Here is a 24,940-nt window from a genome sequence, read left to right as displayed (position 1 = left end):
CGAGATAATCGTTTTTTTTTTTTTCTCCCCTCCAGAATATGACCATTCTCGTTCTAAACGTAATTTACTGCAAGATTAAAAAGAGTTCAAGGAATTCCCAAACGATGAAAAAAAAATGAAATAAAACTCCCCTGCAGATGAAAATAAACAGACCAGCCGGTTGCATCGTTTACTACCGTTTTACTCAAATCAGTGTGTTCCAGTGCAAATACAAGTCAGTCAGTGACAGTTTGATTTCCAGTCTGAAACAAAGTCCATCGACGACGGGAAGCTCAGCTTATTCGTGGTAACGTCTCAGACACATAGCGACACATTAGCTACACCTTCGCTTGGCACCCTTTCTTTGAAATACTGTGTTTTTCGAACGTCTTGCAGCCTCGGAGAGAAAGCGGTCACATTTGCATAAACAGCAGGTTCACACTTGGAGAGATCAAACCTCTGGAGGCCACTTGGCATTTGGGGACAAACTCGAAGGAACAGGCATCAAGACCGGGGTCGGGAAATTATATCGTTCAAAATGGTACGTGAATGCGTGTTCATTTCCTTGATTTTTTTTTACAATCTAAGGATTTGTCATTTCTCCCTCGGTGCAGTGAACTCATGGTGGGTCGCGCTACAAATCAACAGAACCAACAGACGTGATCATCGAACACACAAACTGTGGAAACAAAATGTATCAAACTTAAGTTGAATTTCTTTTCATTCCTGCCTTTTTTTTTCCTCCAAAAGCTGCAGTCAATACATACATACATACATACATACATATATATACACATACATACATACGTATGTATGTAAATATATATATGTATATATATATTTTTACCCATTTGTTAAATAATGTTGAAATTACATGTATATATATATGTATGTATATACATGTATATATACATGTATGTATATATATATGTACATATATATGTGTATATACATGTACATACATATGTATATATACACATATGTATATATATATGTGTATATATATATATACACACACATATATACATATAGATATATATATATATCTATATCTATATGTATATTCTTTTTTTACCCATTTGTTAAATATTGTTGAAATTACATTCTTGGACTAATTTTTAATATCCTATATTAGCATGTATGAATTAGAGCACATACCTGACATAATTTTACAATAAACAAATAATCAAAATGCTGTCCAATGGTGGTTTTTTTTTTTCCAAATCCTAAAAACATTTGCAAGTCAGTGGACATATTGACATTACGTTGCCGATCCATGGCAAAACTGCGGATATAAATTAGGGTTTTGAAGAAAAATAAACAAGATGTGCGATGCAAACTTTGACAGACAGTAAGAAGCGTCTCATGCCGGATACGTACATGGAAAAAAGTGAATGAATGCATTTTCTCAGGCGCCTCATCAGGCTCAACAAATAAAATAAAATAAAAATATAGACCTGCAGTGAAGAACTTCAAAAAAAATCAAGGCAAATGCAATCATTGAAAAAATATATTCATAAGTTATATAACAAATGACTGTACATGAGGTGGCGTGAACTTGGTCCTGCCGCCAGGGCTTCACCTCATCTCGCTCACAGAATCTAAAACACAGATCCCTCAACGCTCGCCAGGCTTGCAATGCAGACTTTTCAAACTTCCGTTTTTTTGGTTTTCTCTCAGCTTTTGGGTGCCAATTAAAACCCAGCGCAGCGAAAGACATTTGTTTTTCACTCTGACAAGGGCTGAGCGATATATATATATATATTAATATCACAATATCAGAGGACATCTTTTTTTCTATACTGTTATCGTGAAGTTGCACTTATGCGCGCCGAAGTCCGATACACGACGAATAAATTCAATTAGGCCGAAATCTAATGCGGAGTAGGTTCATCCCAAATCTATTTTTGTTTTTCGACGGCGGCTGTGGCTCAGTTGCGGAAAGTTGGCGGTTCGATTCCTGTCTGCATGTGGAAGAATCCTCTGGTAAGACGCCGAACCCGATGGTCGAATTAGCAAATTGCATTGAAACTCTCCCGCTATTGGTGTGCAAATACAATCCAGTGTCAAAACATGGAAACTGCAAGGTGTGGATTGATAATAAACATGAGAAAAACAATAAAGTAGCTGTTTGCAAGCACGTAAACTCTAGAAACCATAATTAGACCTTTTTAAATGTCTTTTCACTTCCCTGGTCATTAGATTTGCAGACGTCATGCCCTTTTTTTTCCCCAGTTTGCGCACATTTTAATCCCAATTTCATATATTTTTTTATACAATACTTGCCAATTCAAATTCGATTTAAATTCGAACGAATTTAAAATGAACCCACGCGGACGGGAATACTGTCAGCTAACCACTGCGCCACCATGCCGCCGCATTTCTGATGATTTCTACTATTTTCCAACCGACTTGTGATTATGTATCACAATATTCATTTAAAAAAAAAAAAAAACAACAACAAAGAATAAAAACGTCTGGGATGCAGTTTTAGAGCGAATATTCAGAATATAATCAATACATCGCCCAGCCCTCAGTTGGACGTTATGGTACACACAAGGATTCACGACGGTGTTTAAAAGAAAGAAGTGCTCGCATTTTACAAGAGCGTCCTTTTCTGCAGGGGTGACGGGACGTGACAAACCCAACCGACGCCAATCCGTCTCACAGACAGACACAGTGTGTAAACCTTTTTTTTTTTTTTTTGTAGAAAAAGCAAACACAACATGAAGATTTACAATCATGGCGCTTTCCAAAAGTACACTTCATTAAACGCACAATCTTCAACTCAGGTTTTGTAAAGCCGTGTGGATGTTTGTTTGAACGTGCGGTCGTAACGTGGGAAAGACGCAAAGTCTCACAAGTATATTTATGTCTGATTACTGACCGGGAAAATAGAAAAAGTCGCCTAGAAAAAAACTAAAGACGATGGGAAAGAAACGAGTACGAGTAGCGTCGGCTTGCTTCGGGAGATTATTTTACCTAAAATGCGACAACGAAGAGCGATATGGATATCGGGCTGCAGCCTTTGGTGTAGCACGCTAGGCTAAGTGAGCTAATGGCTCTTCCCACTGATTAGCTGTGGGGCAGCTAGCTACGCTAAGAAGACGGAAAAAGAAAGCCCTCTGTGCTGCATCGTTGGTATTTCCGTGAGAATTTCAGAGAAAACACAGAATTACGACGGTCGATCGGAGACCGAGCGATGCTAGCGTCTCTTCAACGTAGCATGATGCGCTAACCTGGCTTGACATCCCTGCCTGTTAACTCGCCGTCACATTGATTTTTCACTGAGGCCAACTTTTGAGGAGGTAGATGACTAAGTGAGATAAAATAACCAAAATAAACCCCATCGAATTCACCAAATGCTGCTTTTCGCCGATAGATTCGTCCCAACTTTCAGCCCGAGCTTTTAAGAGGGAAAACACAATGCCACCTGGGAAAATGTTATTCTTAAGATATTAAATAACAAGTAATCGGATTTCCAGATGAGAAACAAGATAAATATACTTGGCAAGATTTTGAGACAGTGCAGCGAAACCCTTTGCCGTTAAATCTTCAAGAGAAATTAAAAACCTAAAATGCCACAGTTTGGCGTTGTTGCTAATGAAACGCCTGGGTGAAATATAAATTAATCAATAAATAAATAGATCATTGCACTTGTAGCAACAGTATTTCAGGAGAAATATGCTACGTAAGAAAATAATATTAGGTCAGCCGTTGTTTAACATTAACAGAAGAAAGTTTTAAGATTCTGTCAAACATAAAGTCTCATGACAATTTTATTAAAAATGAAAAAAAAGGAATTGGACCGGTGTACTTGGCGAGACTTGGTTTTTCGCAGTGCAATAAAAACCACCAAATCATCCCTTTTAAAAAAAAAAAAAAAGAAATCAAAAATTGCATCGAACTGTATATCAACTGCGAGGAATCGCTAGCTTAGCGGTTTCGCTTTACCGATTTATCGGCGTCCGACACAAACGATAATCGAAGGAAACGTCAGCGAGGTAAAGGAAAAAAGTCTTCCTGTGATTTCGGTGATGAAGGACGACCGCTCCCGTCGAGCACTGGTTAAAGCTAAAAACACGTTGCTAATGGACCCGGACCTCCAAATATTCAAAGGCTAGTAGTTGTAGCGCGGAGAGTCCCCACCTGAAGCTCCGCCCGCAAAGAGTTCGGGACCGACGAGGCAAAGTCAGGACCAGTATCCGGCTCGGTAGTGGTACTGCCAGTCTTTGGGAAGGCCGATATCGGGTCTGCAGAGCGGGACGGTTCCGTCCCGACATTGTCCCTCATCCAGCTGATCCAACAGGTTTTCGTTCTTGCGGGGAGAGCGAGGTGTCGGTACCTCCATGGGGGTCGGGAGGAGGACGGGGTCTCTGCCGAACTCCACCGTGGGAGGAGTCTCGGTGCTGGAGGTGTGCGCCGGGGATTCGCCGTTGCCCAGGGTCATCCCGTTCCCCCTGGGTCGCGGATCGGCCCAGAAGACGTCGCAGCGCACGCGGGGTGACGGCCGCGGACGCGCCACAAAGTCCAGGGTTTTGGGGCGCTCGGGGGCGCAGCGACGACGAGGGGTCGGGGGGAACACCACGTTGGGATCAGGGAGCCGGGGAACCTCGGAACAGTCTTCCTTAAAATCTCTAAAGCAACCTAAAGAAAAATCAGACAAGGACGTCTCAGATTTAAATGTATTGACTTCCAAAATACAAGAGAGCGCCTTAGCGCCTAGGAAACGGTATTTCAGGGTAATAACTTTTGGCGGCTTTGGGACCGGGGTCACAGAACGGGGGATTACCTGTGTTCTCTAACGCCGACTTTTCTGGCAACGGTTCGAGATTATTGGGAAGGCAGCTCTTCTTGATGGCTCCGTCTGACGGCGTCCTCCGCAGGCTCCTGGAGGAACCGGCCGTGGCGGGAACATGCGTGGGCGTGAGGGACTGGCGGGGGTTGCGCTTGAAGCTCTCCAGCTGGGTGTTGACGAGCGGGTTGACGGGCGTTTGGATGAGGAGTTTCGCCGCGGGAGGCGGCGCCGGCGGCGAGGCCCGACGGAAGACCGGCAGCTCCTCGCTGTCGGCGCGCAGCAGGGAGCGGGTGGAGTTGCAGTCGGACATGGGCGATAAGGACAGCGGGGTGTACGAGGAGGGGGCGCCTCGCTCCGGTAGCGACGGCTTCGGCGGACTATCCCGCTTGAACAGTGTGTGGGTCTGCGGGCTGACGTTCCTCCGTTGGCCCGCGGCTCTGTGGAAGAAGCCTTCCCAACGCGATTTGACGCTTTCTTCCGGTTGGGCCAACGTTAGCAGGTTGCAGCCCAGTCCCACAGCCGCCAGCAGGGCCCCGCAGCCCAGCAGCACCAGGTCGGAGCGACGGCCGCCCCCCGGGCTTTTCCTGCCGGGGGTCGGGCCGCCGGGGAAGTGCTCCTCCCCGACGGCGTCGGAAGAGGCCTGGCCGTCCTTCTGGAAGGGGATGCAGAGGTAGGACTGTCCAGAAGCTGCTCCTGGCTCCACGCTGAAGCAACAGTCTTCGTTCTCTGGAAAGCATCATTCACAGGCTGATTGCCAAACTGCAGATAGGTTCATATTGTATCGCGCAAGGGTGGGAAAACTACGGCCCGCGGGCCAAATCTGGCCCGTTGGTCTTTTAAATCCGGCCCGCCAAAGATCGGTACGGAATTCATACTTGATGTGAACGAGTGAAAGATCGAATCAATGAATGTGGGACCACAAACGGGGGATTATTTGGAGAGACTTGAGTTTTCCTGAGCTGAATGACACAGATTGTCTTTGTGATTTAGCATTAGCTGCGGACGTACTGACACACATGAATGAGCTGCACGTGAAGCTACGAGGGAAAGCCTTCGAAACCGAGCTGGTTTTATTTTCAAAGCAAACGTCAGACGAGTCTGACATGGACTGTTAACAAATGCCCTTTTTTTTTAAAATATGTATCGTATCTTGTGCTGAACCGGCCCGTCTGACAAATTTGAGAAGTCAATGCAGCCCCTGAGGCAAAAAGTTTATAGGTCTAGTCCAGGGGTCGGCAACCCGTAACACCCAAAGAGCTATTTGGACCCGGTTTCCGCGGAAAAAAAAACATTGGGAGCCGCAATTACTTTTTGACGTCTAAAATAAAGGTACCACTGAATATTTGGCTTTTTATTACCTTTACACTTTGTATAAACAAGTATGTCGTGTGTTGCTTCTGAAATTCACAAAGTATTACAGAGAAAATTAAATTTTATTTATGTCATGAACTCATTTGGAGCTTTGGGCTTTCAGAGCGTGCAGCGGAGCCTTGACCTGAATTTTAAAAATAAATCGGGAAAAAAAATCAATGTCAGTAAACAATAAAAAAGAAATATTTGCAAAATATCTTCATATTTGCAAATATTTAATGGTGTGCCGTTATTTTGAGCGGCGAAAAATAATAAATAGAATTTTATTTAATATTTCAAGATCACAAAAATATTCCAACTTAGAACTAAACGTTAAAAAAAGGAACCAACACAAATGAAATACACTTCAATTGAATATTTATAATGTATTTTCCCAAGCCGCTCGGAGCCGCGGTGTAAAGATAGATTTAGTGGTTTCTGAAGATCATCCTCAGGGTGAGTGACGGGAGGATTTAGCATTTATGAACAGGTATCTGCATGTCGGCCCGGACGACGTCCAGCTGAAAACTTTTCAACAAATATTATCCTTATTATTCCATCTGCCGTTTGCGCCATCCTGTGTAACAACAGCGTTTTGCATTAAATAGGATCCGTCCATCCCCACTAAATGGCAACGGACACAGGACTCTTATGTACAACCGTAGAATAAATATATAACATATGTACAGAGTCTGACACACATATTTTGATGCCAACTTCCATCCAATAAATGGTGGCAGGACACAAACACCGGTCGTCATGGTGACACTGAAAACCGTGCCGGGGTGAAACATCAAATCTGATCTAATGTGTTACGTTTAGAAACGGCAAGAAATAACTGAACCTATCGAGTGTGTCGGCAGCTAATCCTTGATCACAATAGATTTAATTTACGATCTCACCAGGTGAGCGTTGATGAACGGATTAAGATTAGATTAGGAGTTAATTTGGCATTAACAAGATGTTAATGAGGTGAAAATGTCAACAGCAGCAATTCATTTAAGAACTGTGATGTGTCCTCGTGCAGCTTGGACACACACACACACACACACACACATTAGATTCAATTTACGACCGCTAATAATTGTCCTAAATCTGAAGGAGCTATCCAGTGTCAAGCGGTGCTACTTCTGGAAAGATAATGATTTCCATAATCCAGTGTTCTTTGAATTTTAATGAAGGAGTACGTGGCATTTTAAGGAGTTTCAAGCGGTCATAGCGGCCAAAAGTATGTCAGACACCCTTTTTTTTTTTTTAGGTCGCTATGAATATTCTGCAGGGCATCCTTTAAACATGAAGAGACCGGAGCGCTTCTATCTTGCATGCATGCAGATGAAGTTCGCTGAGTCTGCATGATGGTTTTTCAGCAACAGCCTATTTAAGCTTTGTGAGTTTCCCAGGTCAACCACTAAGTAGCTCCCTCTCATTCCCGTGACGTGTTTTCCAAGAAACCTCCCTCGGCCCGTAACCTTTCCGACGAGGCCGCTCGCGTTCCCGAGAAAATACCTGCCGGGGCGGTCCGACTCACCCGTTTCCACGAGGCTCGGCACGCCGGGCACCGCCGGACTGTGTCTGGGGGATCTGCGGAGGTTCGGGGCGCTGCAGGAACGCTGCCTGCACCCTTCGGGCGCCGGCTTCACGCTGACGGGGGGGAGAAAACAAAAAGAATTATAGATTCCAGGTGTCCAGATGTGCGACTCGTGCCGACGTCGGGCATGCAGGAGGGCAGAGGAGCTCCGGGAAGGAACATTTACCACTTTTGGAGCTGATTCCTTGCAGTAAAGAAAACACCGGGAGACACACGACCCTTTTGAAATTTAAAATGAATGCACACAGGGAAAAAACTTTTTTTTTTTTTTTTGCATTTTATGCTATGTATAAGCATTTTTTTAACTCAATGAACAACTGCAGAGAAAGCAAAATGACATTAATTTCATGCATAAATGCATGAAAAATGAAATCTAAAAAAAAAAAGCTGTTGGGTTGAAGGTTACTTTTAGGTAAAATAGTCCATGCCTATTTGAGTCCTTCTTTTATTTATGAAAAAAAAAAACTTAAATTATCCAGAGGAAGCAAACCAAAAATGCCGTCCTCTTTTCGTGCACTGTCATCCTCTTACTGGCACGTGTTAAATATTTTATTTTGCAATTACAACATCGCCATAATCTTCGAATTTAAAACGCCATTTTTAAAAAAAATGACCAAACTCAAATAAAAAAAAACATTTTTAATGAAATACTCATTCATATTTTTTGAATGTCCTGCTTTCAAAAGGCTCAAAATTCGAGGACTATCGTCAATTCGGCGTGGATGGTGTCACCTGGCGTCGGCGCTGTGCTCCCTGAGCGGGCCGCTGCCTCGGGATCTCCCCTTCTTCCTGGACCCCTTCCTCTCGCACTCGTCTTCGTGCTGCTGGAAACCACCGCCGCGACACCAGGCGGCGCAGCCCTCGCCGGGGGTCACTGTCAAAAGAGGGCATTTTTAATTTTTGTCTACTTGAATCCGCGGTTGCTAACGGCGGGTGTATTCTCACGCTGTATAGCTCTCAGGCGGGGGAGGATGGGCGGGCTGGTCGGAGGGCTGGAGCCGCTGCTGAGTAAACTCCTGCGCCGGTCGTGCGACGGGGACGCCTGCACCGTGATTTTGTGCTGAAAATCTGAAAAAGAAATGAAGTTTTTAAATGTATGTCCGGCCTTTTTTTGACGTGCAAAATCGTAAAAATGGTTAAGTTATTCGCAACAGGGATGGAGGAACCGCGGAGGTCAAATTGACATTTCACAAATCTTGATTGACTCCAGCTTCTTGATCTCCACTCTCTGTAGCCTCACCGTTCCACCCGAGTTCCTCTCATTCACACACATATATTCTGTCTTGCTGCGACTCACCTTCATTCCTCTCCTTTCCAGAGCATACCTCCACCTCTCTAGATGTTCCTCTACCTGTTGTCTGCTCTCACTACAGATCACGATGTCATCCGCAAACATCATGGTCCATGGAGATTCCTGTCTAACCTCATCTGTCAGCCTGTCCATCACCACTGCGAACAAGAAGGGGCTCAGAGCTGATCCCTGATGGAGTCCCACCTCCACCTTGAACTTCTCTGTTACCCCTACAGCACACCGTACCAGTGTCACACAGCGAGCATACATGTCCTGCCCCAGTCTAACATAATCCTCATACAATACCAGAGCTCCTCTCTTGGCACCCTGTCATATGCTTTTTCTAGGTCTACAAAAACACAATGCAGCTCCCTCTGACCTTCTCTGTACTTTTCTATTAGCCTTCTCAACGCAAATACTGCATCTGTAGTACTCTTTGAGGAAGCGCTCGCTAACATTGTTTTTTGTATCTTCAACCGAGACGTAGTGTTTGCGGCGGGTACCTGAAGGCAGGCTGATCCGGTTCCCGTCCTTGAGTTTCAAGCGGTTGCGCCGGAACTTGCCCTGTCTGTTCTCCACCCGGGGCTTCTCCTGGTACAGCTGGTGGATGATGATGTTGAGCTCCCTCTCCAGGATGTGGATCTCGCGCTCGGCCAGCTCCTGCTCGCGCCTCCTCAGCGCCTCTTCCTGGCATTTCTGCTGCAGCGCCGCCCGGGTCAGCTCCTCCTCCCAGGACCGCAGCTCCTGAAGCGGCGGAGGTCGCGCTCAGGTCGTACCCGACATCCGTTTCGATAAAACCTCCGTACCTTCTCCTTGGTCCTCAGTTGGTTGAACATCTCCTGGATCTCCAGTTTCCAGTCGTCCTGCAGGGAGTGGAAGGACTCCGCCGGCATCTCGAAGAAGCCCGACTCCTCGATGTCGGTCAGCTGCTCCAGGACGGTGGTGAAATGCGGCCGCGAGTGGGGGTCCGCGCTCCAGCAGTCTGCGGCAACACATGACCAAGAGGCTCGCCTTCACTTACGCGACCCGACGCCGCTCGCGGAGACGTTACCATGACGACCTGAGCGCAATAAAGTCGGACGAGAGCGTAACTCTTCCCGCTCGACACGTTCGAAAACAATTTTAAGTTCCGCGATCTGATCGCACGTTGAGGGAAAGGCTGGAGGTCTGCTGACTCCGAGTTGCTTATTTTGATTTATTTCGATTTGATCTATTTATATCATGTATATTGTCTCCTGTGATATCGAGATCATCTGAATCCCAACAGCTCGTTGACGTATTTAACTTGGATGCCCTGCAAACCCTGCTACTGTTTAAAATCAGACTTTCTGAAAACATCTTGAAAGATACCCCGGTGGTTCTGGATCTCCTCTCTTCTTTTGGGCTTTTTCCCTTCAGGGTCTCCAGAACCAATCCACCTTCTCCATCTAACCCTCTTCTCTGGATCCTCCTCTCTCACACCGACAACCTTCCTGTAGATCAGGGGTCGGCAACCCGCGGCTCCGAGTGGCTTGGGAAAATAAATTATAAATATTTAATTGAAGTGTATTTCATTTGTTCTAATTCTTTTTTTTTTTTTTTTTTACTTTTAGTTCTTGAAATATTAAATAAAATTGTATTTATTATTTTTCGCCGCTCAAAATAACGTCACACTTACGGAAGCCGGTATACCCGCCGGCCGGTAAAGTCCCGATTTGCAGATCCTGTGCGCAGAAGTTCAGGAGCATAAACCCATAAACCGGGTAAAATAAATATTTATGAAGATATTTTGCAAATATTTATTTTTTATTGTTTACCGACACAGTGATTTTTTCCCGATATATTTTTAAAATTCAGGTCAAGGCTCCGCTACACGCTCTGAAAGCCCAAAGCTCAAAATGAGTTCATTACATAAATAAAATTTAATTTTCTCCGTAATACTTTGTGAATTTCAGAATCAACACACTTCACACTTGTTTATACAAAGTGTAAAGGTAATAAAAAGCAATATATACAGTGGTACCTTTATTTTAGACGTCAAAAAGTAATTGCGGCTCCAAGTGTTTTCTTTTCCGAGGAAACCGGGTCCAAATGGCTCTTTGGGTGTTACGGCTTGCCGACCCCTGGACTAGACCTCCAATTTCTACCAACCCTCCCTCCTCTGTCCATGACCCAACCATCTCTGACCTTCTCTCCAAAACATCTACCACCTGCCGTCCCTCATTCCTGATCCTCTCCATCCTGGAACCTCAACATCTTGATCCTTTTGACCTCCTTTGTCTTTTGGTCACTGCCAGCGTCTCCAAACCGTACAGTCTCACTGTTTTGTCCACCTTCGCTTTCATTCTGGCTGATATATCTGTGTGAATTATATATTCTCCAAAAAATAAAGGGAACATGTAAACAACACAATGTAACTCCAAGTCTGTGAAATCAAACCGTCCAGTTTGACTCGTTTTCCAAGCAGTGTATATACAGGACTGTCTCAGAAAATTAGAATATTGTGATAAAGTTCTTTATCTTCTGTAATGCAATTACAAAAATTACTTTTTCATGATATTCTGATATTTGAACCCGAAAAATGAATCCTGTCTGGATGCAGACACTAAAATAAAAGTATCTCAATTTTCAATATTCAAAAAGGAGTCTCTAGAATACAATAGGATTTTCAATATATAAAGGACTGTCTCAGAAAATTAGAATATTGTGATAAAGTTCTTTATCTTCTGTAATGCAATTACAAAAACAAAAATATCATACATTCTGGATTCAATACAAATCAACTGAAATAGTGCAAGACTTTTATTATTTTAACATTGCCGATTATGGCTTACATCTTAAGAAAACTCAAAAATCCTATCTCAAAATATTAGAATATCATGAAAAAGTAATTTTTGTTTTTTGAATTGCATTACAGAAGATAAAGAACTTTAATATATTCTAATATTCACACTATATTGATACCTCCAAGGAGCTCCACTGAACGCCACAGGAGGTCTTTCCTACCCGAGGTTATCAGACTTTTTAATTCCTCTTTCTTCAGCCGAAGGGAATCTTCAAATCTTTGTACTTTTTAAGACCTTAAAACACTTTATAGCCTTGACTTTGACACTTTATAGTTTTATTTGTATTTCTTATTCTCCCTCCTTCCTTCTTCTTCTTCTTCTTCTTTTGGCTTTTCCCTTCAGGTGCCACAGCGAGTCAACTTTCTCCATCCAAACCTATTCTCTGGATCCTCCTCTCTCACACCAACTACCTTCATATCTTCTCTCACTACGTCCATAAATCTTCTCTTTGGTCTTCCTCCAGACCTCTTGCCTGGCAGCTCCACCCTCAGCAACCTTCTACCCAGATCTTCACCATGAACACTCCTTTGTTCATGTCCAAACCATCTCAATCATCACTTTGTCTCGGTCATACATGTCCTGCATCCCTGTGACAAATTTTTCTTTTCCTTTGGTCTTTTCCCTTCAGGTGTCGCCACAGCGAGTCAACTTTCTCCATCTAACCCTATTCTCTGGATCTTCCTCTCTCACACCAACTACCTTCATATCTTCTCTCACTAGGTCCATAAATCTTCTCATTGGTCTTCCTCCAGACCTCTTGCCTGGCAGCTCCATATTCTCTATCCCTCCTCTGTCCATGACCCAACCATCTCAGTCTGGCTTCTCTGACCTTCTCTCCAAAACATCTAACATGTGCCGTTCCTCTGATAGACTCATTCCTGATCCTCTCCATCCTGGTCACTCCCAAAGAGAACCTCAACATCTTCATCGCTGCAACCTCTAGTTCTGCCTGCTGTCTTTTGGTCATTGGAACAGTTTCTAGTCCAAACATCATCGCTGGTCTCACCACTGTCTTGTACACCTTTCCTTTTATTCTGGCTGAAAGTCTTCTATCTCTTGGTACCCCTGACACTTTTCTCCACCCATTCCAACCTGCTTGAACCCGTCTCTTCACCTCTTTTCCACACTCTCCGTTGCTCTGGACTGTTGACCCTAAGTACCTGAAATCCTCCAGCTTCTTGATCTCCACTCCCTGTAGCCTCACCGTTCCACTTGAGTTCCTCTCATTCACACACATATATTCTGTCTTGCTGCGGCTAACTTTCATTCCTCTCCTTTCCAGAGCATACCTCCACCTCTCTAGATGTTCCTCAACCTGTTGTCTGCTCTCACTACAGATCACAATGTCACCCGCAAACATCATGGTCCATGGGGATTCCTGTCTAACCTCATCTGTCAGCCTGTCCATCACCATTGCGAACAAGAAGGGTCTCAGAGCTGATCCCTGATGGAGTCCCACCTCCACCTTGAACTTCTCTGTTACCCCTACAGCACACCGTACTAGTGTCTCACAGCGTGCATACATGTCCTGCACCAGTCTAACATACTTCTCTGCCACTCCAGACTTCCTCATACAATACCAGAGCTCCTCTCTTTGCACCCTGTCATATGCTGTTTCTAGGTCTACAAAAACACAATGCAACTCCCTCTGGCCTTCTCTGTACTTTTCTATTAGCATTCTCAACGCAAATACTGCATCTGCAGTACTCTTTCTCCCTCCTTCCTACTATTATTTATTATTGTTATATTTTACTTGAAACTCTGGCACAACAATTTCCTACGGGATAAATAAAGTTGTTCTTATTCTTATTCTTAAAACTCAAAAATCCTATCTCAAAATATTATAATATCATGAAAAAGTCATTTTCATTTTTTGAATTGCAATACAAAAGATAAAGAACTTTAACATATTCTAATATTCACAATATTCTAATTTCCCGAGACAGTCCTGTATATATTGCCTCTTCTGAATGACTGTATTTACCTCGGATTCACACGTCACCGTTTAAAATCCGACTTCCTGAAAACGCGCGACCAAAACCGCGAAAAAGGGAATAAAATGTGAGAATCGTCTTCTCACCCTCCATCAGGCGAGCGAAGGGCTCGGGGCAGGTGGAAGGGATGGGCAGCGCCAGCTTGTTCATGGCCACGCCGTACGCCACCGCCAGGCCGTCGATTCCCCGGAACGGCACCTCTCCCGTCAGCAGCTCCCACAGCAGCACGCCGTAACTTTAAAAGGTTAGACAAAAAGAAAAATCCAAAACGGACATAAACAAATAAATAAAAAAGCGGTTATCATCTGCCAGCGTTTACAAGCCTGGGTAAAATCCCTGGGTTATCAAAACGTGTGTGTGAATAAAATGAATGTCAAGCGGGGAAAGGAGGGGTGTTTGCCGGGCGTGTGACCTACTTTGCTTCTGTAAATGTCAAAAAAAAAAAAAAAAAAAAAGTGGATTAGAAGAAAAGGAGAGCGATGAAAATATCACGGGGAGACGGAGAAGGAGGGAATGGAAGAATCGCAGACGTGGCGGCGGCCGGATGGAAGCGAGCAAAGAAATCACCGCCCGCGGGTCAAATCAAACATTAGAATAAGTCTCTCGGGAAACCCGGGACACAAAATTCTGTCCAAATAACCCGTTTTCCCAAAGCTGGGAAACCATGTTTACGGATAAGCTTAGGATTTGGATAATAAAACATTTATTACACTGTAACTGGAGCCGTGGATAAGATATGACTTAAAGAAATGAAGAAAAAGAGCAGTTGTTTATATTCAGGCTCGGAGAACAAAACTACTAATGAAAGTAAATGGATTAACACACACACACACACTTCACTATTAGATATAGTGACGCACGAACTGATCCAAATTAAGAGATAATAACTAATGACTTTGACATTGCAATGTAGTTCATTAATCTCATCCACCCTTGTCAGAAGGAGTGAGTGCAATCGTGCAATCGTGAGTTTCTGTCCACCATTTGTCATTCGGACTGACATATTAAGGAGAGTGGAATATATCCTGTCGTATTAAAGTCAAAATTTAATGAGAAATTAAAAAAAAAAACAACAGAAAGCTGAGCAGTGGGGGCTTCCCTTGCAGGAGAGACGGAGATAATTGTTGGGGTTGTGATGTCACTTCCTTTGTCGTTTCCCTTTGTTTTTAGACGTTATTTTCAGTTTAGATCCTTCCACGTTTTCGGATGGCTTTTTTTTTTTTATTCGGTCTGATTTTCTTTTTTTTGTTTAAGTTGCAGTCCTGAATTTGGATGGGAAATATAGGATGTATCGTCTGCTAACGTCTGCTAACGTCTGCTAACGTCTGCTAACGTCGCTAACGTCGCTAACGCCTCCTCCCCTTCGTTCTGTCTCAGTTTGAAACGTTTGGTCGTCGTCTCCATCACGAACACTCCGGCACAGGTTCCGTGCGCTCCGCTCCAATCCCAACACACACTGTTCCCGAGCTTAGTTGCCATGGCAACTGCTTCCCGAGACTAACTTTTTTTTTTTTGTTCCCCCCCTCCCCTCTCTGGATACATGTTTCCATTTGCAGCTCACACCGTAAGGGCTCAGATAAAACTCCCCCTCTGCCCACCTCCAGACGTCGCTACCCTTGGAGAAGGTGGACGAGCGGATGACCTCCGGCGCCATCCAGGCGTAGGTGCCCGCCGCGCTCATCTTGGTGGTGCGGTGCCACTCCCGCGCCAGGCCGAAGTCAGTGATCTTCAGGGTCTTGTTGCTGAGGTCCTCCATCTCCACCCGCTCCAGGATTAGGACTGGAGTGAATATGTGGGTCACCGGGGTGGGGATGGAGGGTGTTTGGGAGGACGGGCGGGAGTTCGGAGGATGCGGGGCGATCGTCGATCGTACGGAAAATAAAAAGGCGCACGTGCAAACACAAAGCAGAAGATAAACGTGGGGATGATGAGGAGAACGGGGAAGGGCATGATGGAGGGAAAGAGAGAGGAAGAACAAACCAGGAGACGGTGAGAAAAGCGGTGGTTTTGAAAAGAGAAACGTTTGAATGAAGCTGAGAACGACGTAGCGACACCCGGCTACGCTAATAAACGCTAAAAACAAGAGCAACCAAACATTTTGTCTCTCTAGAACCGGTGCCATCTGCTGTCCACGGGGCCTCCCCTTCATCTGCTGCTCATCAGAGCGACAAAAACCCCCACCGTCTGGTTTGGGGGAATCGGGCGCGTCGCAAAAAGACGGAGCCGTGAACCAACGGGCTCTAAACACGCGCGCTATTTTTCTTTCCTTTCAAATTTTAGCCGAACGTCAAAAACAGTGGGGTGGGGAGGACGTAAGATTAAATGCACCGACTGCAGGCCGTAAACCCATCCATCAGTTAGGTTTTTATATTTTTTCCACCAAAGTGCATAAAAATACATGGCTAATTGCACAAACAATGCGCTGTTGTACACATTTTTTTAATCACCTTTCATTTTAATTTGCTTTATTCTGTCCGATGCGCTCAGGAAACTCATTTTGTTGTGACATCGTGGCATCAAGAAACAGGAAGTGATGTTCCGGCGCCGGCCGGGACCGAAGGCTAACCCTAAGAGCGTGATCGCGGTGAGCGTTGGAAATGACAGATCTTTTTTTAATAACATGTGTAAGACGACGTTGTTTGAGTTGTTCTTCTTAGTCCGGGTTGCACTTGAACGCAGCATCTTCAGATCCAGATCGGAGTGCTGCCCTCTAGTGGCCAGTTTGGGGAAGTCACATCAGCAAGAAGCCAAATTCTAGTTTCTGGCCAAAAAGCCTGGAACCAAAACGTCCGTCGATGAGATAAAATGAAGGAGCTCCAATGAACCTCCATTGCATTATTTTGGAAATTTCTGGATGTGTAAAAGACGCAACACGCAGCGCTTCCAACGCGCATCCAACCACGGCGAGCGAAACCCATCAAGGGCCGGCGAAAATCAATGATCGGCTTTTAAAAGTTCCTGCAGTCGATGAAACAATATTGCCGTCACAGGAAGCGAAGCACTCAGACTTATTCTGGCGAAAGACCAGGCGGGTCGAGTGCCTCCTCGGTGTTTCTAAGAAACAGAGCAAAGTGGAAAAACCTTACGTTTTAATGTAAAAGTGTGGCGTCAAAACAAAATGCACTGGGGTTAAGCAGTCTGACAGACGCTGGTGGTTTGGGGAAAAAAGGGATCTTTGGTTATTCTAATATATGATTAGAATTATGTATTCTGGGTGGATTGATGTAATTTTGTTTGTTTTTTTTGGCCCTGTGTTCAGAGTTTTGCTACAAACGGAGTTATATGGCCACCTGCAAGTGAAGGCGCCATCGGGTGACGTCACAGGGTGTGTCCGGCTGACCACATCCTCCTCAGCGTCGCCACGGCAACTTCTGAGGGACGTCTGCAACCGACAATTAGCCCCGGGGTTAAACATCGGGGTCACCGGCCCCGCCGTCTAAAAATACGGGCGGGTTCATGGGAGATTCACAGCTGTGTGCCGCCGCGGGAAACCGGCGTTTCCTTTGGCGACCCGCAGCTGGACGTCCGAGCGTCGCCGTGGAAACCGCAAAGATGCCACAAGCTTGTTTTTTTTTTTTTTTTTTTTTTTTTAACACAGACGGTTGGATTTGTGACGTTGTAAAAACAGCTCCAGATGCTTGGCCGGAGCACCAGTGGAACAAAGAAAAAAAAAAGAATTGTTGAAAAGAACAAAATACGTTTAATTTCAAATATTCTGGGTTATTGATGAGGGTCGGAAGATGGAAAAAAAAAAGATGAATACATTTTTAATGCACTCTGATCCTGCAAAATAATAATAAAAAATTAGAATTTGCCACAATCTATTTTCATTACATTGCAGCTGGAATACAAAGGGGTGTCTGTTTATAAAATTTAATTTCATTTTTTTAACTATTGACTCTGAATTGGTGTTCTAGCATTGATTTTATGATCAGATGAGATGACATCATCATCATCATCATCTCATGATAGCAATTAGTAATTAAAGTTAGTAATTAAAATACAATTGTCTTGAGAAACGACGCTGGCTAATATTGACAACTAGAGGTTGGGATAGTATTTCAAACAATCTAACAACAACTTCAGATTTATGATATTACTGGATTTTCCCATTTATTGTGATGAATTTATGTATTTACCACTTTGAGCTAAATACATCCTAGGAACCAAGAATACCCGGATTTGAAACCCGGTAACATCACCGTGCACGTTCACTTTATATTTATATTTATTCATTTGTTGCTTTTATATTGATCTTATTGTTAAATCTTAAGGAAGTAAGACTTAGATTGTAGAGGGGGAGCAAATGACACGAAACTGACTCTTTAAACGCTTTCATTTTCTGTTTGCTGCTGTAACATTTTTGAAATCAAACCCCCAAAAATCTACCGGTGTGCTTTTTTTTATTTTATTCCCTCCCAGGAGATTTTCCTCATCGAGTAAAAATGGTTAATTGACCGTACCAAAGGAAATCAGTGAATCCTGCTCTCTGCGATAATACAGGGGGGAAAATAATGTTGGACGTATCAGACGTCAAATATGGAAATGTGGAAAACGGCGATCGTCTTTTTGACGGTAAAACCAACGTAAACGTCCTCGCAGCTTCTGGGAAACACATAGAATTGGAAAGTAAACAGACGCTAAGAGACGGAATCGGCCGAACGCCATATTGGACGGCTAACACCCTGAAAAGAACATGACCAGGAAGGATGGCAACCCGTACGACTCAAGCGGCCAATGGGAAGTGAAGAGCTCGGGAAGGCGGGCCAATGGCGGGCCGCGGCTGCTTGTGTGCGCCGCGGCGGCGTCCAATGGGAGCCCAGAGGGAGGCGGGTCGCCGGGCAAATCCGCGCTAATAGGCTTGGGATTTAGGGGATCCGGTTGGGTGAAATGCAAGATTACAAGCGTCCCCGCGGTCAAACAGGCAAACCGCTTTTCCTTTTCAACTCACCTCCCGACAAATGAAGACCGATGAGAAAACCTGCCATCGCTGTCAGGATACGAAAACAGTATCTGAACAATTGTTTGTAAACAAATATTGTTTGGCGTTAGTCAATATAAGCCAACGGTGAATGTTTTTTTGACAACAGAAGCCACCAGATGTAGGACAAGTTTCTTCACTTCTTGTGGAAATCTTCTGGTTTTGGCAACTGGATATGAATTTCTTCACTTGAAGACGTTTCACCACCTCATTCGAGAGGCTTCTTCATTTCTGAAGAAGAAGTCAAGAAGAAGAAGAACTGAAGAAGGGATGAAGGCCGAAAAATCTTCAAGTCCGGTTGCCAAGACAAGAAGATTTTCCACAAGAATTTGCCGTGACCTGGAGGACTGAGAAGCTCCACGGACAAAAATGAAAATAAAGATGAAAATAAAATTAAAATTAAGTTGTTCAGAAGTGAAGAAGTCTCTCGGGTGAAGGGTGAAAGATATCGACCAGAATTCACCATGACCTGGATGACCGAGATCCTCCACAAATAAAAATAAAAATAAAAATGAAAATAAAAATGAAAATGAAAATGAAAATGAAAATTTAAAAATAAAAATAAAAATGAAAATGAAAATAAAAATGAAAATGAAAATAGAAATAAAAATAAAAATGAAAATGAAAATGAAAATGAAAATGAAAATAAAATTTAAAAATAAAGATAAAAATAAAAATGAAAATGAAAATGAAAATGAAAATGAAAATAAAAATGAAAATGAAAATAAAAATAAAAATCAAGTTGTTCAGAAGTGAAGAAGCCTCTGGGATGAGGTGGCGAAACGTCTTCAAGTGAAGAAATTCACTTGAAATTCACCAGTTGCCAAGACAAGAAGATTTCCACAACAATTCCCCATAACCTGGATGACTGAGAACCTCCACAAATAAAAGTAAAAATAAAAATGAAAACATAATAAAAATAAAAATGAAAATTAAAATAAAAATGAAAGTGATAATAAAAATACAAATAAAAATGGAAATGAAAATAAAAATAAAAATGAAAATAATAATAAAAATACAAATAAAAATGGAAATGAAAATAAAAATAAAAATGAAAATAATAAAAAATAAAAATGAAAATGAAAATAGAAATAAAAATAAAATCAAGTTGTTCAGAAATGAAGAAGCCTCCGGGATGAGGTGGCGAAACGTCTTCAAGTGAAGAAATTCAAGTCCAGTTGCCAAGACAAGAAGATTTCCACAATAATTCGCCCTAACCTGGATGACTGAGAACTTCCACAGACATTGTATCTGTAACATTTGTCCGAAGGAACGGCGCTACCGGCGAGACGAGCCGGGCGGACGTACCCGGTTGCCGGGATACGGGATCACGGCGTTTGCAGAGGTAGGTAAAAAAATGAGGATCTTACTGTTGCTGGACTTGAGGTCGCGGTGGATGATGGGCACGATGGCCTGGCTGTGCAGGTAGTGCATCCCCCGGGCCACCTGCACCGCCCAGTCCACCAGCGTGCACGGCGGGATGCGTTTCCCCGCCAGAGCCCGGTTGAGGGCCCCCCCCCGGGCGAACTCCATGACCAGGCAGAGGTTGGGCTCCTGCAGGCAGACGCCCAGCAGGGCCATGATGTTGGGGTGGCTGAGCATGGCGAAGAGCTTGGCCTCCTGTCGGACGCTCTCCAGCGTCTGCTCGGCGTCCTCGTCCGGGTCGCGCCGGGCCGCCTTCACCGCCACCTCCGCCCCCCTCCACACGGCGCGGTAGACCTTCCCGAAGCCGCCCACGCCGATGATCTCCTCCAGGGTGAGCTCGGAGAAGTCGATCTCCAGCACTGAGGGGGGAGAAGAAGCGGCGGCGCGTCAACACCGAGACCATCGCGAACCCATCTTCAAGACGGCGCCGTTTGGCCTTCGCATTACATTTTTTTGCATGACAGTCATTGACAGTAGACGGAAGTCAGAAGTGATCGCTCAACCAAATAGCCATCTCAGAATTATATACATACATATATATTTCTTTTCTTGTGTGGGGTTGTGGGATCAGTGCGATTAGCAGGATAGCGCTTGGTGAAGAGGTATGTTGTCAGCTCACGGCGAAAGATGGGCAGCGATCTCGCTGTTCTGACCTTTTTCGGGAGTTGGCTCTGAGGGGCTCTGAGCGACGGGGTGGATGGTCGCCGAGAGGTGGCGAGCACCAGGGTCTTAAACGTGATGCGGGCGGCTACCCGGAGCCGGTGTAGGGACATAAGAAGGGGAGTGTGTGGGAGAATTTGGGACGGTGGAACACCAGGTGAGCTGCTGCCTTCTGAAGAAGCTCCAGAGGCCTGATGGTCACCGCTGGGGCACCGGCGAGGAGGGATTTGCAGTCGAGCATCTGCACCGTATCCTTCGTGAGGAATCTGCGTGTCATCTATGACGCTCAGTGAAGGTCATTTTAACAGCAAATCCAGGGGGGAATTATTATTTGTGATCATTTTCCAGAAGATTTACTTCTTCTGTTTCGCCCCGAAAGAAAGAAAGAAAGAAAGTGTCTGGTTTTCCAGGCGCTGGTGGGAACAAACTGGTGGGGAAACTGGGTCGCGTTCTGCCCGTCGCCCCAAACATCTGTCCTCCAAGCCGGTTCCACCTTTGGCAAAGACGCCGAAAGAGGAGGCTGGGGGAAAAAAAAAAAAAAGAAGAAAAGGAGGAAGATGTTTTGGGGTCCCTTCAGATTCCCGCCCGTCTGCCGAGCAGACTGACCTTGATGAATATTTCAGGTGAGCTGGTGGTGAAAGTAGGCCAGCAGCCAGCGGAGGAGGCGGACGTTTACACACCAACCCACTCTCCTCTCCGCTCCGCAGACGCCACGCAACGCTCGGGTGGAAATTTACTGTAAATCTCACGCGGATGTTCCGGCGTCCGTCGGCGACGTCGTCGTTGCAACGACCGTCGCGGAATTTCATCTTTGTTGATTATGACATCATGCCCTGCAGCTTTGTTTTGAAAAGTCCCTCCTGGCGTTGTTGCAAACTCGCTCTCCTTCCCACATCTTTAAAAGCGATGAATGGGTTTTAAGCTAGAACAAGTTCATGTCTCATTCTTGTTTGTGTCTTTCTAAATTCTCCCTGACATCAGGTGTGGCTCTTAGCTAGCGAGCTAGCTACTTAAAATGGTGATTTGACGATAGTGAACTCCACGATCGGACGTTTTTGTTTGCAAAACACTGAATTCAAGAACAATTTCATTCTGTCACATGGCCGTGGATCAGGACAAAGGCTCCATAATGGTGCAGAAATATTCTGAATGCAGCAAGAAATGACTTGAATATGCGTGAGAAATGGCCTGAATGACAATCAACACTAATAACGGTGGGAAACGAATAAATCCATTGATTCTTTATCTTCAGGGTGGCAGTGGAACCTGCTGCACGTTTTTTGGATTGTGGAGGAACCCGGAGGAAACCCCTGCAGAAACGGCGAGACACACTGCAACACACTGGGAAATGAATGATAATAATAATTTATCCTTTAATAATCCCTCGTGGGGAAATTGTTTCCCAGCAATGAAGCCGTCCTGGATGAAAAGTGAGGGTTAAGGGTTCAAGTGTGTTGCTCAACAACACTTTGACAAGCCGGGAATCGACCCGGGAAAGCTCGACCTCCTGCGCCAAGCCGCCTTAATTCAGAATTTAGCAAAAAGCTGCAAGAAATACACAAAAATATCCAAAAAGGATGTAAAACACTGGGGACCTCAAGAGCTGGATGAATCCCATCTACCTGCATAATTCAGTTGAAAAAGAAACTGAAAATCGAATCAAATAGCACCAACTTGGAAATGAAGCATCAAGGAAACATAAAGGACACACACACACACACACACACACACACACACACACACACATAATAAATGCGTAATGTGGTGCCAGTCAGGCTCGAAACCTCAGTGAAGCTGACACTGCGTGTGTGTGTGTGTGTGTGTGTCTGACGGTGGGGCCTTCCTCGCACATCTGCTCCCCGTGCGGGGCGAGTGTGAGGACGGTTGCGGGCTCCAGGCACCGTGACGCAGCAGCTGCACGTCCGGCCTCCGGCGGCGGCGGCGGCGACAACCGGGAGGGGAAGCGGTACTCACGGTGCAGAGGAGGCACGGAGAACCGGCGCTCCGAGCCGCCCCGGATCTCCTCCGGGAGGCCCTTCCCCTTGCTGACGTAGTTGCACGGGAAGATGCCGACCCGGTCCGCCAGCACGCCGGTCCACCAGCCCTCGTCCCCGGACACCAGGGAGTCTTTGGACAGCACCTCCAGCACGTCTCCCCGGCGGAGGCTGAGCTCGTCATCCGCGCACGCCTCGTAGTCGAATACGGCGGTCCAGAATCCCGGAGCGGCGGCGGTGGCGGTGGCGGAAGCCGCGGCGGTTCTTCCCCCGCCGCCGCCGCCGTCAGGTACGGGCCAGCGGAACACATCTGCCTCCCCCGCGGAGGAGAGACGCGCCCTGGGACTCGGGCTGTTATCCGAGGCGGGCTTGAAGACGTCCATGGACGCGATCCATAGGTGCGGCCGGGATCACTGCAGGCGCGTCCACCTACCTGGCGCACACACGCATTCGCACGCCGAGCTAAGTAGCGGCTAATCCCGCAAACGGACGCCGCAGCGAACCGACCGAGTCGCTTCCCCGCATTGTCCGCCTGTCAGTCACCGGCGGCGGGCGCCCGGACGCGGAGAGACGCCGAGCGGATCCCCGCCTCCCTTCTCTCCGCCCCCGCCCCCATGCACAATCCCTTAGCCAATCAGAGCGTGGAACCTGGAGGGATTAGCCAATTGTGCGAATGTGCGGGTCTGGTCCGGCTTTCTACTGGTGGACAGACACGTCAATAACCCAAGGTCCCGCCCCTCCCGGAAGCACAGATTTTTTTTCCTGTTCATGATTTTTTTTTTTTTTAATTAGCTTTTTAAAATATAAATTTGTGTTTCTCTCTTTTATTCTTATTAATATTCAAATCTTTGTACTTTTTAAGACCTTAAAACACCTATAGCCTTGACTTTGACGCTTTATAGTTTTATTTGTATTTCTTATTCTCCCTCCCTCCTACTATTATTTATTATTGTTATGTTTTACTTGAAACTCTGGCACAACAATTTTCTTCGGGATAAATAAAGTTGTTCTTATTCTTATTCTTATACTCTTATAGTTACTTTTGCAGATCTAATTGGAAAACCAGAAAGCCAAATCCCCCAGTGTGTGTTCCCTCATGTAGTCTGGATGTCTTCGACGCATGTTGAGACTTACCTGTGTTTGTTCATATTTAAGAAGTTAGGAAAGATTGGTTAAAATAAAATTTCTGTCTTCTGCCATGTCTTTTTCAACCACTATTATTGTACAAATCAAAATACATGAACGAAAAACCTTCTTGTTCTTTTCCTTTTGTCTTCTCCCTTCGAGGGTTGCCACAGCGAATCAACCATCTAAAATAAATAAATCAAAAATAACAATTACAAAGGCAGATAAAAGCATCAGGATTGCAATATAGAAATTACACTTTTATCTTAATTTGTTTGATTTCAACCTTGTTATGGTTGCTTATTTAATTATAATTCAAATGTTTTATTTTTCCTTTGCTTACACTTACGCACACCCACACACAGACACACACAAACACACACACTGTAATGTCATCATTTAAAGACATAAGAGGTTTGATGGACCATCAGACCCTTTTCACCTTTTTAATCCAAACCTCTGTGATCCGAGCAGTACCCGGGAAGCAGAGATAAGCAGCCAATGTGGTAATTATACCTTTATTTTGAAAGCGCTTTTCAAAAACAAGTTCCAAAGTGTTTTATTTACAATTAAAAACAACAGACAAACAGTTGAAACGAATCATGATAGAGTTCAATGAGACACAAACAGTAAAATCAGTTTTGCAGGGCGGATATAGTGATGCTTTCAAAGTGACTTGGAGGCATAAGTGTTTTTGCAGATCCTTTGGATTAAATCTCAAGAGGGGAAATAGTGGCTGAGGGCCTGCAAGAGGGTATCAGGATGTTTTGGCTAATTTGACTTTTTTAGCCCTTATAACATTAGAAAGTAATCATTAAACTTTTTAAAAACGATAAGTTTGTCTGATCAGTAGCGTTTCGAATGATTCGAAATGAAGTGGATGGACGCGTCGGTGACGCTCGTCCCAGTGATCCGACCGGGACGAGATCC

At 44.8% G+C, this 24,940-nt stretch overlaps 1 protein-coding gene across 1 annotated transcript; it reads right to left on the bottom strand.

Annotated features, from left to right (window-relative positions):
- Positions 1 to 165: 165 nt before the first annotated feature.
- map3k9 (mitogen-activated protein kinase kinase kinase 9) lies at positions 166 to 23,754 on the bottom strand. Its single transcript, XM_086158623.1, has 11 exons — positions 22,866 to 23,754; positions 20,177 to 20,590; positions 15,424 to 15,604; positions 13,912 to 14,060; positions 9,813 to 9,988; positions 9,510 to 9,750; positions 8,661 to 8,783; positions 8,448 to 8,589; positions 7,656 to 7,768; positions 4,772 to 5,503; positions 166 to 4,626 (listed from the first exon to the last, which is right to left on the bottom strand). The coding sequence occupies exons 1-11, from the start codon at positions 23,266 to 23,268 to the stop codon at positions 4,172 to 4,174; spliced, it is 3,129 nt and encodes a 1,042-aa protein (XP_086014749.1). The 5' UTR covers positions 23,269 to 23,754; the 3' UTR covers positions 166 to 4,171.
- Between the last annotated feature and the right edge of the window lie 1,186 nt (positions 23,755 to 24,940).

Source organism: Fistularia commersonii, chromosome 1, assembly GCF_037954325.1.
Source record: "Fistularia commersonii isolate RoL2024-O1a breed Wild chromosome 1, RoL_Fcom_v1.0, whole genome shotgun sequence".
Classification (NCBI taxonomy): domain Eukaryota; kingdom Metazoa; phylum Chordata; class Actinopteri; order Syngnathiformes; family Fistulariidae; genus Fistularia; species Fistularia commersonii.
This window is presented reverse-complemented; position numbering and strand designations above follow the sequence as displayed.

What these genes read in the sequence shown, in the direction of transcription:
- map3k9 (XM_086158623.1), bottom strand. Translation starts at nt 23,268, where the DNA reads ATGGACGTCTTCAAGCCCGCCTCGGATAACAGCCCGAGTCCCAGGGCG. An exon ending in CTCCGTGCCTCCTCTGCACC is followed by an intron (nt 20,591 to 22,865) that starts GTGAGTACCGCT and finishes CTCCCCCCTCAG; the next exon opens with TGCTGGAGATCGACTTCTCC. An exon ending in CCGGATCAGCCTGCCTTCAG is followed by an intron (nt 8,784 to 9,509) that starts GTACCCGCCGCA and finishes TTTCTTTTTCAG; the next exon opens with ATTTTCAGCACAAAATCACG.